The sequence below is a fragment of the Epinephelus moara genome, chromosome 17 (assembly GCF_006386435.1).
Source record: "Epinephelus moara isolate mb chromosome 17, YSFRI_EMoa_1.0, whole genome shotgun sequence".
Taxonomy (NCBI): Eukaryota; Metazoa; Chordata; class Actinopteri; order Perciformes; family Serranidae; genus Epinephelus; species Epinephelus moara.
Window position 1 is genome coordinate 32,746,752 of NC_065522.1, and position 13,582 is coordinate 32,760,333.

At 41.3% G+C, this 13,582-nt stretch overlaps 1 protein-coding gene across 2 annotated transcripts; it reads right to left on the minus strand.

Annotated features, from left to right (window-relative positions):
• Positions 1-974: 974 nt before the first annotated feature.
• LOC126403683 (complement factor I-like) lies at positions 975-13,582 on the minus strand. Of its 2 annotated transcripts, XM_050066392.1 has the most exons (18): positions 13,393-13,581; positions 12,147-12,214; positions 11,890-12,043; positions 9,947-10,010; positions 9,663-9,831; positions 9,196-9,386; positions 7,936-8,043; positions 7,447-7,560; positions 6,818-6,847; positions 6,672-6,692; positions 4,987-5,126; positions 4,738-4,841; positions 4,472-4,528; positions 4,259-4,363; positions 2,602-2,777; positions 2,133-2,234; positions 1,903-2,051; positions 975-1,157 (listed from the first exon to the last, which is right to left on the minus strand). In XM_050066392.1, exons 1-18 carry the CDS (start codon positions 13,468-13,470, stop codon positions 1,086-1,088), a joined length of 1,902 nt encoding a protein of 633 aa, XP_049922349.1. In that variant the 5' UTR covers positions 13,471-13,581; the 3' UTR covers positions 975-1,085. The 2 variants fall into 2 exon arrangements, with proteins under 2 accessions (XP_049922349.1, XP_049922350.1); XM_050066393.1 differs by lacking the exon at positions 4,259-4,363 and having other exon boundaries at positions 13,393-13,582.

Consider the following 13,582-nt stretch of genomic DNA (forward strand, 5'->3'; position numbering starts at 1 on the left):
TATGCTTGCTTATCATAGGAAGTAATTAGAATTGATGAAATTGACTCTTTACATTAAGGTAGTAGCCTAGTGACAACAGGGTGTTGGGGGAATCACTTTTTTCACTCTTTTTCATCAAACTGCAGTTTTTGCAAGTTCCCGCAATTTTTGCAAGTTCCAGCAATTTTTGCAAGTTCCCACAATTTTTACAAGTTCCCGCAATTTTTACAAGTTCCCGCAATTTTTGCAAGTTTCCATAATTTTTACAAGTTCCCGCAATTTTTTCAAGTTCCCACAATTTTTACAAGTTCCTGCAATTTTTACAAGTTCACGCAATTTTTACAAGTTCCCGCAATTTTTGCAAGTTTCCGCAATTTTTACAAGTTCCCACAATTTTTACAAGTTCCCGCAATTTTTGCAAGTTTCCGCAATTTTTACAAGTTCCCACAATTTTTACAAGTTCCCGCAATTTTTGCAAGTTCCTGCAATTTTTACAAGTTCCCGCAATTTTTGCAAGTTCCCGCAAATTCATTGCATAAAATTGCATAGATATCCCGTATATTCCATCGCATTTTTAAGAAAACATGCCGCATAATCAAGGATTTTTGCCTGCAACAATCACAAAAAAACTCTGCATCTTTCTGGAAGGACTGACACATTAAATATTACAAGCAAAAATATTTATTATTTATAATATATTATCCCTCTAAAGTGAAGTAGAAGAGGAGAGTGGCATGAGATTGAAATATCAAAGTTAAAGTACCTCAAAGTTGTACTTAAGTAGAGTACTTGAGTAAATATATTTAGTTCCATGCCCATTGTCAGTTTGATTATTCAGAGAGGATCATGCACATTAATCAACATGAATAACAGTAACAGTAATGCAAACCAACTTGGTAATGAGGCAGGTACCAACAGTAGTTTATGAGTTATACTATTAAATAACAATATTTTATTAACTGTACATTAATGAGGACACACACAGCAGGCAGAGCTGATGATTGAACTTGCTTTTATTAAAAAACAAAGAAAGTTTTCTGTCAGTAAACAGCTGTAGTCAGAGTGAAATATAAAAATGGGACCCTATGTGACTGGTTTTGAAAGTGTTACTGGGAGTTGAACTTTGTCACCACAGCCCACCCTGTCCGAGACCTGATCCACTCAAAGTAATGAGCCACCTGAAAGACAGAGACACATACAGAGTGTTATTATCAGAGGTGATACTGTCATTCTTTGAGTTTAATTCCCGCCCCTCATGACCTGCTGGCAACTCATTAAACAGTTGTTGAGATATTTTGACTCAATCTCCAGGAAAATTGTTGGCATTGTGTGTTCCTGTGACCCACAGATATGTTCCACTTGTACATTATAATGTGGTGGAGAGAACAAAACTTTACAACAATGCTGTGGTCTATGTGTGGTCAGGTTCAGGCACAAAGAACACTTGGTTATGGTTCAGTAAAGAGGCACAATCCTCGTCAACAACCAGTGCTGTCTGTAAACAAAACCAATTCTTGTGCCACTAACCCAACAGGAAGGACAGCGACAATGTCTTTTCATGCCTCAAACGAGACTGACAACAATCAGTGTCCACTAATTAGATCATCAGTGGTTCGATTGAGGTTGTTAAAAGATGAAGGGTCAAGGGGTGATTAAAATCAATACTCTGGAGAGCTGGGATTTGATCAGTATGTCTCTCCATGTATTCATGAGTTATGTCAGTGCTAAGCTGATATTTTGTCCAACAGAAATGCTCATAGAGTGTCTGAAACACAACCTCTGTAATTTGTACATTTGTGGTGAACAAGTGAAAACTTCGGTCTCATGGTGTCAGCTCAAGAAAAAGTAACAGATTCAACAGAAACACCAGGATTTATCAGACAGGTGAAAGTGGCACTAATACAACGGCTTCACTTTTCTTACCTGTGTATAAACTCCTGGAGAGTTCGGCTGGCCACACCCCCTCCCCCAGCTGACGATGCCCCACAAGTAGGAAACACCGAGTTCATCCTTACAAACCAGAGGACCTCCATTGTCCCCCTCACAGGCATCCACGCTGCCATCCAGATCACCTGCACGCACAAACAAACCTCACATGGACTCTTTTCATGAATACAGTAAGCACCAGCACACTGAGATATGAGCACTCCTACCTGCACAGAGCATGCCAGGTTTAAAGCTGTCGTTGTGGAATCTCTGACAGTCCTCAATGAGGGACACGTTGGCCCACTGCAGGTATGAGGACTGTTTACCACCTATAGAGAAGTGCATCATCAGCACCAGGACCATCGTTCGAACAATGTGTGATGTGCACAGCAGTGGCTCACGTGGTAAATCAGTATGATGTGCATAGTTTCACCTCTGTACATTTATCCGTACAAACCGTGTTGAGTTTGCAACTGTAAATTTAAACACAATGATGCCTAGGGGCTAGTTCATGCAGTCAACTCGATTCATGCACACACGTTACTCTCCATATGTCTCGGGATTGGTAGCAACACTCCTGAACATCATCAGCAGACACAGAAAGATACCTAACATGTAATATGTAGACATGAAAGTCCACTGACAAAGGGGCGACATGTGACAACAGGGCCCTGGCATACTGTCATATCGTCGTACCTCCATCGTCTCCCCATCCGGAGATGGTGCAGGTGTGGTTGGGATGGAAGAGCCTGGTGGTCCAGGGAACGCAGACAGGGCTGACTGCAGGGTTGTCCTCCAAACACTTGTCATTATGTGGGAGTTTCTGAAGCTGCAAGAGGGCGATGTCATTCTCACGGGTGTTGGGGTTGTACCTTTATTTGGGTCAGTGGGTGATTTAGACATTAAAAAAGATTGGTTAGATCCAGTGTGATGGCATCATAAAGATTATTGCTCTCATCTCTACCTGAATCAATGCTTTGCTATATTTCTTTTGACGATGTAGCACAAATAACACATTGTGATAAGTCCTGCATAATTTTGTTCTGTTACACCTGACAGAACCAAAGAGGGACCTCCAGTAAGCCTTTTCTTTTTTAACCCATAAAGTCAGACTTTTGAGCAAAATTGTACCAATTATGTTAAAAGGCAAACTGCATCAAATTCGTCTGTATGCTGATGACTCTGTACTTTACTTACCTAATGTCCTCACTGCCTCATGTACTTGGAATGTTCCAACATATTCTCATCCCAAGTTCTCACACATCGCCGCTTTGTCAGTGAACTTTCACAACAATATATTATGTGCTAGGTATCCTTTGACTTCTGCTGTCAATGATACAGGACACCATAACCAACGCCAGGAAGGCAACAAAAGCACGTGATCAGGTTTAGACCTGAACACCGGCCTCCTGGGTGAAAGTGCAGGGTTCGTTGGACCCATCCACACCCTCCTGCCCGCACTACAGGGACTTCCCAGCTCTTTATATTACATCGTGACCTGCTTACCAATAGCGCATATCATACTTTCGTGACAGCGTACCCACCTAGCAAACTAACTCGCTAACCCTGCGGTAGCTTACAAGGTTTTTCTCAGTGTTACTGAGGATTTTATTTAATTGTACTAATCTTAATTTGTGAAAATCGCTCAGCTCTGCAGAAGCACAAAGGAATTTTGAAAGAAGCACAGGAGCAGCTCACTGATGATGTCAGAGGGCTTTGATTGGTTGGAATTGGTTGGCTGGATGTGGGATTTTGATCCAGGAGCCTGTCCTACTTTGCAAAAACACGTTGTGCATCTGCGTATCAACGGGTGTCGTCCAGCCACATCATGAACTGACACCGTCTGTCTGCAAATCATTCTGCAGTGACAGGTACTGTCTGGCTGACCGGCTACGCATCAGAACACCATGAAAGGTTCGTAGCTACGTTAAAAACTGACACCATCAGCGGAGTATCATACTGCCGCCAAAGGTGGCTTTTGGTTTCGGTGATTGACGCTGAAATCACTGACAAAGCGGCGGTGTTTGATGATTTTGGAATGAGAACAGGCTGAATATTCAGTTTGGCTCTTTTGTCGTTTACACTGACTGTCAGAAATCTGTCCTCATCCCTCTCAGCTTTACGACCTGTAGAGCTAAACCTCCTTTACTCCAACTATTGTTGAAGTTACATTTGCAATCGTCTCTTTCTCCAAAGCGTAATCCTGTAAATTCATGTGGGAAGAGAAGCAGCCACTTATCCACCCTCCCAAGAAAATACATAATCCCATAAAACTTTGTGATCTATCAGGTTCACCCTGGTGTGCCGTACAAGTGGAGTTTTGTTAATGTAATAAATTGTGACATATTCATACAGAGGGTGGACGTGGACATCTTTAACAGGAACAATATCTGTTGTTTCCTGAGGTCTGCTCCTCTTCCAGAGACTAAACTTCACAACCAGCGTAGCAGGATTGGGCCTTCAAGAGAGAAATGGATGACGATTACGGTCAGTGAGAGGACAGGAAGAAATCAAGATAATGCTCAACTTTTGAGTTCACTAAATAAAAAATTAAACGGATGATTACCTTTGGTTGTCTTGACCAGAAACTGCGCCTGTGGTGATGGAGAGGGACGGGTTTTGCCTGGAAGAGAGAGAGAAAGGAGAGACTTATTTGTAAAAGGAAAGAAGTGTTGTTTGCTTTTAAAGTTACATTGTCTACATCTTCCACACATTCAAGGTGACGTGTCAACCTACATCTGTCTCTGGAACGTCTGACTCTCAAACTGTAATTTTTCTCCTGTCATGTGAATCATTAAAACTACACTGGCAGCACTTCTTCATGCGTCCTACCCGATGCAGTGAGCGGCAGTGACGACCCAGCAGCCTCCGATATAAGCTCCTCCACACTGAATCCTTTTTTTCAGCTCGATAGCAACCTGCCACTGGATCTGAGTCTGTACACAGAGAACATATTATTATTGATCAGTAACAGCTCCACCCTGCTGTCTGCTGGTTCAGTCATTAGCTGTGGTTGATGGGGTGATAAAGGTAATGATTTCAGATTAAACTGACAGACAGAGAGGTTTGTGTGTGACTGACCCGTTGTGCTGGCCATCCTCCCAACACTCTCTTAAAGCGGCCTCCTCTTCCTCGCTCCTCATACTCATCGTTCTCTGTGCTGGTTTTAGGAATCCCACAGCTCAGCCTTGACTCCAGATGAACTCTGGTGTTCTTCGTTTCTGCACAGAAACATCTTTTAAATGAATTCTTCTGACAGTTTTACATAAAGACCTGATAATCACTAGTGACCATCCCTTTTTGAAAAATCACATTCTAAAATTTACAGAAGGTTCCTGACAATTATTTTGCACCACAGAGCGAAGTCCCCTCCGCACCCACCATGAGACCTTATTTGAAAAAATTAAAATAAAACAGTATGGCAGTCAACAGTGAGAGACAAATAACTTTTTGATCTAGTTTGAATTGTGCCATGAATTACACATACGATGTTTGTCGATGTAAAACCTGGGTCTTTAACAGAGGGTCCTTATTTCGTGTTCACACTGGGCGTGAATAAAACAATTTGCACTAGTGAATACATGTAAAGTCAACATAGACGCGATTAGAAGTGAATTGGTGGCACACAATGGATGCAACGCGTATGATACGAAATTCGCAAATTAAGCGGCACAGAAAAAATATGTGGTGCGATTTCGCATCATACTTCTTTTCGCAAAAGTTGAAAAATCTGAACTTCAGCGACCCCTTCGCACCACAACAGCCAGTCAGCCTTAAAGGGATAGTGCACCCAAAAATGAAAATTCAGCCATTATCTACTCACCCATATGCCGAGGGAGGCTCAGGTGAAGTTTTAGAGTCCTCACAACACTTGCGGAGATCCAAGGGGAGAGGAGGTAGCAACACAACTCCACCTAATGCAGGCTGACGGCGCCCCAGATTCAAACGTCCAAAAACACATTCTGTAATTGAAACCACAAAATATCTCCATACTGCTCATCCGATAATGGCTGAATTTTCATGTTTGGGTGCACTATCCCCTTAAGACCCTCCGAGGACATATGACACTGAGGACGTACCGGCGGAAGTTTATTCTTCGATATAACAATTTCACACGCGTATGAAGCGAGTCAGTACAAAATATTCTAAAATTTGCATCGTGTTTGGTATGTACACAATGTTAGAGTTACTGCAGGGCAGCTGCCAAATTTGTGTACTCCCATTTTCTTCCCATGTCTTTTATCCACTTCTGGTCTTTTTATCAGCCGGGAAGCAAAACAAAGTTCACTTATGTCTGCAGCTCCAGTATGAGAGAAAGCTATGACATCACTTTCACAACATGTGAAGTCATTCTAACTACGTAGTTTCACAGATTTATTCTTCAACAGTTTTACAACAAACTGACTTTCTTGACTTGCATAATTATCTTTCTTCAGATCGGATGAAATAAATTAATTGTTTCTCGCCGTCAGCTACTATAATTTTTTTTTTCTTTCAAAAATTAGGTCCCATTTAATTACCTCAAAAATTGCCAAGAATCAATCGTATTAAACAATTCTTTAGCTTTTTTTTTCCTTTGGCCAAATCATATTTGTCAGATTATTGTGTGTTGTACAACATTTATCACATGTTGATTTACTGATTTATTTATTTATTTTTTTACTGATAAACTCTAAATGGGGTATAAATAAAGTAGAGTGTTGCCACTGTAACTGCCTCTGTTATTCACCACCACTAAACATACTGTTAATATTTACACTACATACCATTTTTGGGGGAGATGTACTCTGAAATAGAACAGAAAACATGTATCATCATCCTCTTCATCACAAAAACAACATTACTGATGTCACAGTCGCAAAAAACAAGAAGCGCTGGCGTTACATAGTGGTGATAGGGTTACTATGGTTACCTGTGTTCATTGGAAGTGACGTCTGTGGCTCTGTGGGACATAGAAAAACAAAACATGAGATCCAACCTGACACTGTTTAATAATCACTGTCCCTCACAAAGTGCTGCTCTGTTCAGATCCGTGAAAAGTGAATTAACAAAATCTCCAGAACAAATGTTGATCGTTTCTGCAAACCATGAATACGTCAAATTTGTACATTATGTTGTAACGGACATGTTGAAACTTTGCTTTGGTGCTTTGGTTAACATGTGGTTATGCTTAGGCACAAACATCGCTTTCATGAGATCATGTTTAGGCTGAAAATACCTTTGGAACACAAGTCCCGCTGGAAAAACAGCGATGACTCATTAAAAACTGTTGTTGTTGTTGTTTGTTGGTTTCAAACAGTGGTCTGCAGCTCGTCAGGCGTCTCTCCTACGTGTCACAAGATCCACCATCTCCTCCACCTCCCACTGACAAAGTCAGCTCATAAACTACGTCACCTCTGAAACATTCCTGGTTTGCAGAAACGTATCATCGCAACATTTTCTTCTGGGGACAGGGCTGAGTAAATGTACGTTAGATGTTACACAAAATTAAAATTCAATGATGTGTGTGTGTGTGTGTGTGTGTGTGTGTGTGTTCAGTACTTATGTGTTTCTTTGATTCATCCTCGCCATTAAGACAGTCGATCTGTCCGTCCCTGACTGCTTCTTTATGCAAACACACACCTGTGCTGCAGCGGAAAGCTTCATTCCTGCATTCTGACATGAAGACAAACAGTGGTTCACATTATAAACGATGGAGTATATCAGTCGTTGTTACATCTACAAACACAGTCCTGAACTGAACTGAAAACAGACCAGTTTTGGTTGCTACAAATGCGCCTGGACGTGTCCCAAACTCTGATTAAAAATTACCCTCTGTGGTCGCTTAAAATATGGCTGGATATGTCCCGAACTTGTTCAGAAAAACCCAGTTAAGTTCTTACAAAAATGCGTCCCAGCCTCTTGTTAAAAAATACCCAGTTTGATGACAACAACAAAAATGGTGTCACATGACACACTTGTAAAGTATATGTAGTATATCTGTGGTTGTTACATCTATATTTGAATGTGTTTTGTGTATTTCTGTCTCACTCTTGCAGCACATCTCGTCGCTGCGGTCGCCACAGTTGTCGACTCCGTCACACGTCTGACTGAGAGACACACACTTCCCGTTCACACACCTGAACTCACACTCCCCCGCTGAAACAAACACACACACATGACCAGTGAAAACAGGGTCAGATCAAACTGAGGAAGCAGAACACAACCTACAACCTCCAGTGCCTCTCTCTCATGTAGGGTCCCGCAAGGTTCTATTCTTGGCCCTATTCTTTTGTCGTTATATATGTTACCACTTGGGTCTATTATAGCCAGGCACAACCTTTCTTTTCACTGTTATGCAGATGATCTGCAAATCTATCTGCCACTGAAGCCTAGAGGCACTGATGCACAAAGTTCCCTACTTGACTGTATTGCTGACATCAAGCAGTGGTTGGCCCAAAACTTTCTGCATTTAAATGAAGACAAAACAGAGTGCATTGTGTTTGGGGATACTGTGACGACAAACTGTGAAGACCTTGTCTTCATCGTTCAGTCCTACTGTCAGAAATCTGGGAGTGATCTTTGACAGTTATTTGAAATTTGATAAACAAATTGACAATGTCGTAAAGACAAGCTTTTATCAGTTACGTCTCCTGGCCAAAGTAAAATCATTCTTGAGCCGTCACGACCTGGAGAGAGCTATCCATGCTCTCATTAGCTCCAGACTAGATTACTGCAATGCACTGTATGTTGGCATCTCCCAGTTTTCTCTTAGCCGCCCTGAACTTGTTCAAAATGCAACTGCCTGTCTGTTAACTAGCACTAGTAGACAAGAGCACATTACCCCAGTCCTCTATTCTCTCCATCGGCTTCCTGTTCGTTTTAGAGTTGATTTTAAACTTTTAATGTTTGTTTTTAAAGCTCTCAACGGCCTTGCCCCATCCTTTTTTCCATCCTATTTATCTGAGATTTTAACTGTTCGTGAGCATGGCAGGGCTTTGAGGTCATCCAACCAACTTTTGTTGGAAGTGCCCAGGTCTAAGTATAAACACTGGGGTGACTGAGCCTTTTCAGTTGCTGCACCCAGGCTCTGGAAGAAGCTCCCCTGCGACATGTGTGCTATCTCTGACCTGGGCCTCTTTAAATCAAAACGTAAAACTTATTTATTCAGGATGGCCTTTAATACCCAGTAGTGTGGCAATACTTTTATTCTTTTATTCTGTGTTTAAACTGTATGTTATATTCTGTAAAGCACTTTGGTTCACCTGTGGGTTGTTGTAAAGGGCTACATTTACATTTACAGTCACTCACCTGTCGGCTGTACGCAGGTTGCCGTGGCAATCTCCCCGTTGTCGATGGCGGTCTTGTCGTAGATCACACATTCCGCCAGTGAGGTCTCGTAACCTTGGCAACGGACACTCACACATTTGGTGGGTAACTCCTGGTCTTCATGGTAGCTCTTCAGAGAGATGTACGATACGGTGCCAGCAGACGCCGCACCTCTGCACGCACACACAACGTGACATTTAAAATCACAGTGGAAACTGTCGACCAGTCAGAATCAGACAACCCAATGGGCAGAATAATGAAACCACGGATACGTTACATTTGTACGTGTCATGTGCAGCTGATGTGTTAAAACTTTACACAGTTACTTGAATTCAATGTCAAAGCTTTGGTTAATGTTTGGTTACATTTAGGCACAAAAGGTTTTTAATGGTTTCCAGTATATTTACAGTGTGTGTGCATTATGAAATGTAAAATATGGCTCCTCTCACAGTGGGTGCCCAGCCGCCTTGCAGGCCACGTTAGCAGCAGCCATGTCCCACAGCTCCTGACACACCAGCAACTCCTCACCACCTCCTCCAGTGCTCCCAGTGCTGGGAACAAAGAGCCTGACCACCTCCGTGCCCTCCTCGACTGAACCTCTGAACTTTGGTTGAGCAGCTGAAGTGAGACGAAGATAAAGGTCAAAGTGAAGAGAGATACACCAGCAGATGAAGGTTCAAATGAAGGACGCTAAGACTTCAGAGAACAGCTCGAGATAAATCTGAGAACACACCTGTGCAGGTTTCTCCAAAATGGGACATGAAGGGTTTCATGGTCCGACAGGAAACAGCCATCGCCTAGAAAATAAATCATCTTTAATCTGAGAGAAGGCTCGGACTCTTTATTCAGACATGTTTATGTTCACAAATGTTCATTATGACTTGGTGACCGATGGTTTTCTGTATTTCGTCATGTTACTGAGCTTCTGTCTCACATTTTTCCAACACAAAGTCCAAAGCACAAAACCATGTTTCTGTTACTTCCTGCAGGACAAAGTCATAATTTGGTGTAAAGCAGAAAAACCTTTAAGATCATGTTGTGTCTTCCAAAGCTTTGCTGCCACAAATAATATGTATCACTGAACTCCACGTCTGTTTCATGACATTACAAGATCTTTTCTTTTGTTGGGAAGCTTTAAAAGCAAAACATCATCAGATATCACTGCTGAAGCTCGGAGGCTCTGTCGCTTACTTCAAGCACCAAAATAAAATACACAGAGAAGTTACATTTTTGGTTTAGTGCGTATTGTTCCTGTGCGAAATGTATCCACACAGATGTTTTGCGTTCTCACAGAAATTTGTATTCAGACCTGATGTGCAACAGTTGTTTTTAATGTAAATTGTTTCCCAATATGCAGATGATGATGTTTTTAATCTGTAAGGTTTATCTTTGATTTCTGTTTCACATTGAAGACTACACTATACCTTTGTTTTATATAACTTATCTTTTAATTATATTGTTCTCTTTAATTACTATTTTTTGCACTTTCTTTAATCATATTATACCAATGCTTCTTTTTGCTTTTATCTAAGTAAAGCACATTGCATTGCCCCGTGTACAAAATGTACTAATGACATAACCTTGAAATTGCTACATTTGGTGGGAGAGTCTTACTGCGGGTTGTCCGTTAGCTGAAATGTGTCAGATTTAGGGAGATTTAGTGGCATCTAGAGGTGAGGATGCAGATTACAACCAGCTGAAACTTCTCCTGGTTAGAAAACCGGCAGTATTTATTGTTAAGGAGGTTTGTTACCAGGAGCTGAATGATCCACAGAGGTCTCGTCCTCTCAGAAACAAACAGACCTGCTGATTTACACCTGGAAAAACACTAAATGAAGCAGTTTCAATTTTAAAAATCTGTGTTTTCCTCCAACTGCAGTGGCTGATGTGAAAACATGAACGTCTCTAACTAGAGTCAATGTTTGGTTTGTCCGTTCTGGGCTACTGTAGAAACATGGCGGTGCAACATGGTGATCCTCGTCAACAACTCTAAAACACCCGAGCAAATCTAAAGTTTTCACAGAATGAAGACATCTGAATTTATTTTCTGAATAACAGGACCTTAAAGGTATGTAATGCAAGAACTGTCGGCTACTGTTTGTAACTAACTATCTCCAGCAAGTGTGAACCAACCAACCCCAGATTCACTCTCATTTAGGAACGAGCTTTGTCTGTTTGGCCTTTCGCCTCATTGAATCTACATATTTTTGGTGCCGAGTCCAAGATTTTAATTGCTTCCTCTTGGATGTCCGCTGCTTACAGTCTGACACCTGGTCGCCACCTATTTATGAAGTCCCAATCTCACCTGTGTGCTATATGAAGAAAATACAAAGATACAGGCAGAGGGCAGAGTCTCTGCAGGAAAATGCATCATGACAGTGATAACGTCTGTGAGGGTCTATACATTGTTGTTGGGTTTTTTTCTGCACAATATAGATTTAAGTTTGTGTTTAATAAAATCGATGTTAAATAGGGAAAGCCCAGGGGCCAATAAACGCTCCACTGACACTGGAATTATCGTTCACAGCAGCGTCACAGTCTGGTGCCCCCTGGTGGCAGTGGAAACTAACTGTTGGTGTTTTCACCCTTAACATCTTTAGTGAAAAAGATTTCAGTGAGAATCTAACTCCAGCTGCCAGTGTCAGTGTCTTGTTCAGTCACCACCCATGTTATTACCTGGCAGTAGGACAGGAGCTGCTTGTTGCCATGGGTACAGACCGGGGTCACGCCCTCTGTGGGACACTTGTAGGCCGGTTTACAAATGCACTGTCCGTCTACGCAGGACTGCCACGGAGGACAAAACACCAGGCCGCAGGATTCACGAGTTAAACTGAGAAACAAAGAGAGAGACTGAATTAACACTGGGCCTGGTGACTCAAAAACAATACACAAACAATAAACAAGTCCAGCCAATCAGAGAGCAGAGCACTTACTTCTTTTCAAGACACTCAATTGGTCCCAGAAAGTCGTCCGTCTTTGGAGGGGAGCTCTGAGTCGAGAGCTGAAAGGAGGTGATACAGAGGTTCAATAAAAGAATTGTGGTACAACAACGAGGGAGAGCTACAGCCCTGATCCTGAGAGAGTCGGGACGCTGTGGAAAATATAAAGAATCCATGATGAGAATCTCCCGCTCCAGCACATCCCAAAGGTGCTCTATTGGACTGAGATCTGGTGACTGTGGAGGCCATTGGAGTACAGTGAACTCATTGTCATGTTTGAGATGATGTGAGCTTTGTGACATGGTGTGTTATCCTGCTGGAAGTAGCCATCAGAAGATGGGTACACTGTGGTCATAAAGGGATGGACACGCTCAGCAACAATACTCAGGTAGGCTGTGGTGTTTAAACCATGCTCAGTTGGTACTAAGAAAATCTAACTAATACTTGATTTCCCTGCTGCCACAAAAAGAATTTGCAAATCATATCATTCAGCTTTTACTGACATTTTACACAGCGTCCAGACTTTTTTAAATCAGGGTTGTCACAGTGTCACAGCAAAATATGATCAGACGAGTCAAAAATATGACTGAGTGCATCAGTAAATAATATTGTTAATCAAAATGTCAACAGAAGTTTAAAGCTTTTTACGTTTCCCTTTAGGTAAAATCAGTTGTTAAAAAACATGAACATACATTTGTTTTACTCTATGAAGCTAATGTTTATTTATTTATTTAATAATTTGTCTGTTTATCATAAAAACCTTTTGCATTTTAAAGTATAAAGTATAAAGCGTTATATTTCACTCTCCATTTTTTATTACTTTAATTAACAGTTGTTTGTATTATATGTATTAATGTATAGACTTAATTATGTTTGTAACTTTACGGCAGCTGGTTGACCTCTGACCTGAGATTATTTTATCACATGTATTTATTAATTAATTTCAGGAATATAAATAGATATGTTTGGCCCATTACAGCCTCCATACAATGTTTTGTAATTCGGTTTAATGCACTAGAATATACTGTGCTACTCTATAACATATACTGACATGTGTTAAGTTACTCAGCCCTGCAGTGACTCCTGACTGTGGTGTTATTGAACACTGCTGCATTATATTGTCACAGTGCTCAGCTTCATGTGCATAAATCTGACCTAAGGACAGAAATAAAAACAAATAATAGTCCCAAATATTTAAAACTAAAATGCCTTGAACAGTTAAACACCAGAGTGAACTCACCGTGATGGAGGAAGAGACGAGGAGAGACAGAACGAGAGAGCAAACTCCGGCTGATGTCATCATGACAAACTCAAACATGGACCGACTGGTTTCCTCTGAAGAGTTCTACAAAAATATTTTACCTTCAGCTGATTAAAAATATTCTTATTTTCCTGTGAGATTTAAGAGACTGAAGGTTTGTCCTGAAGCG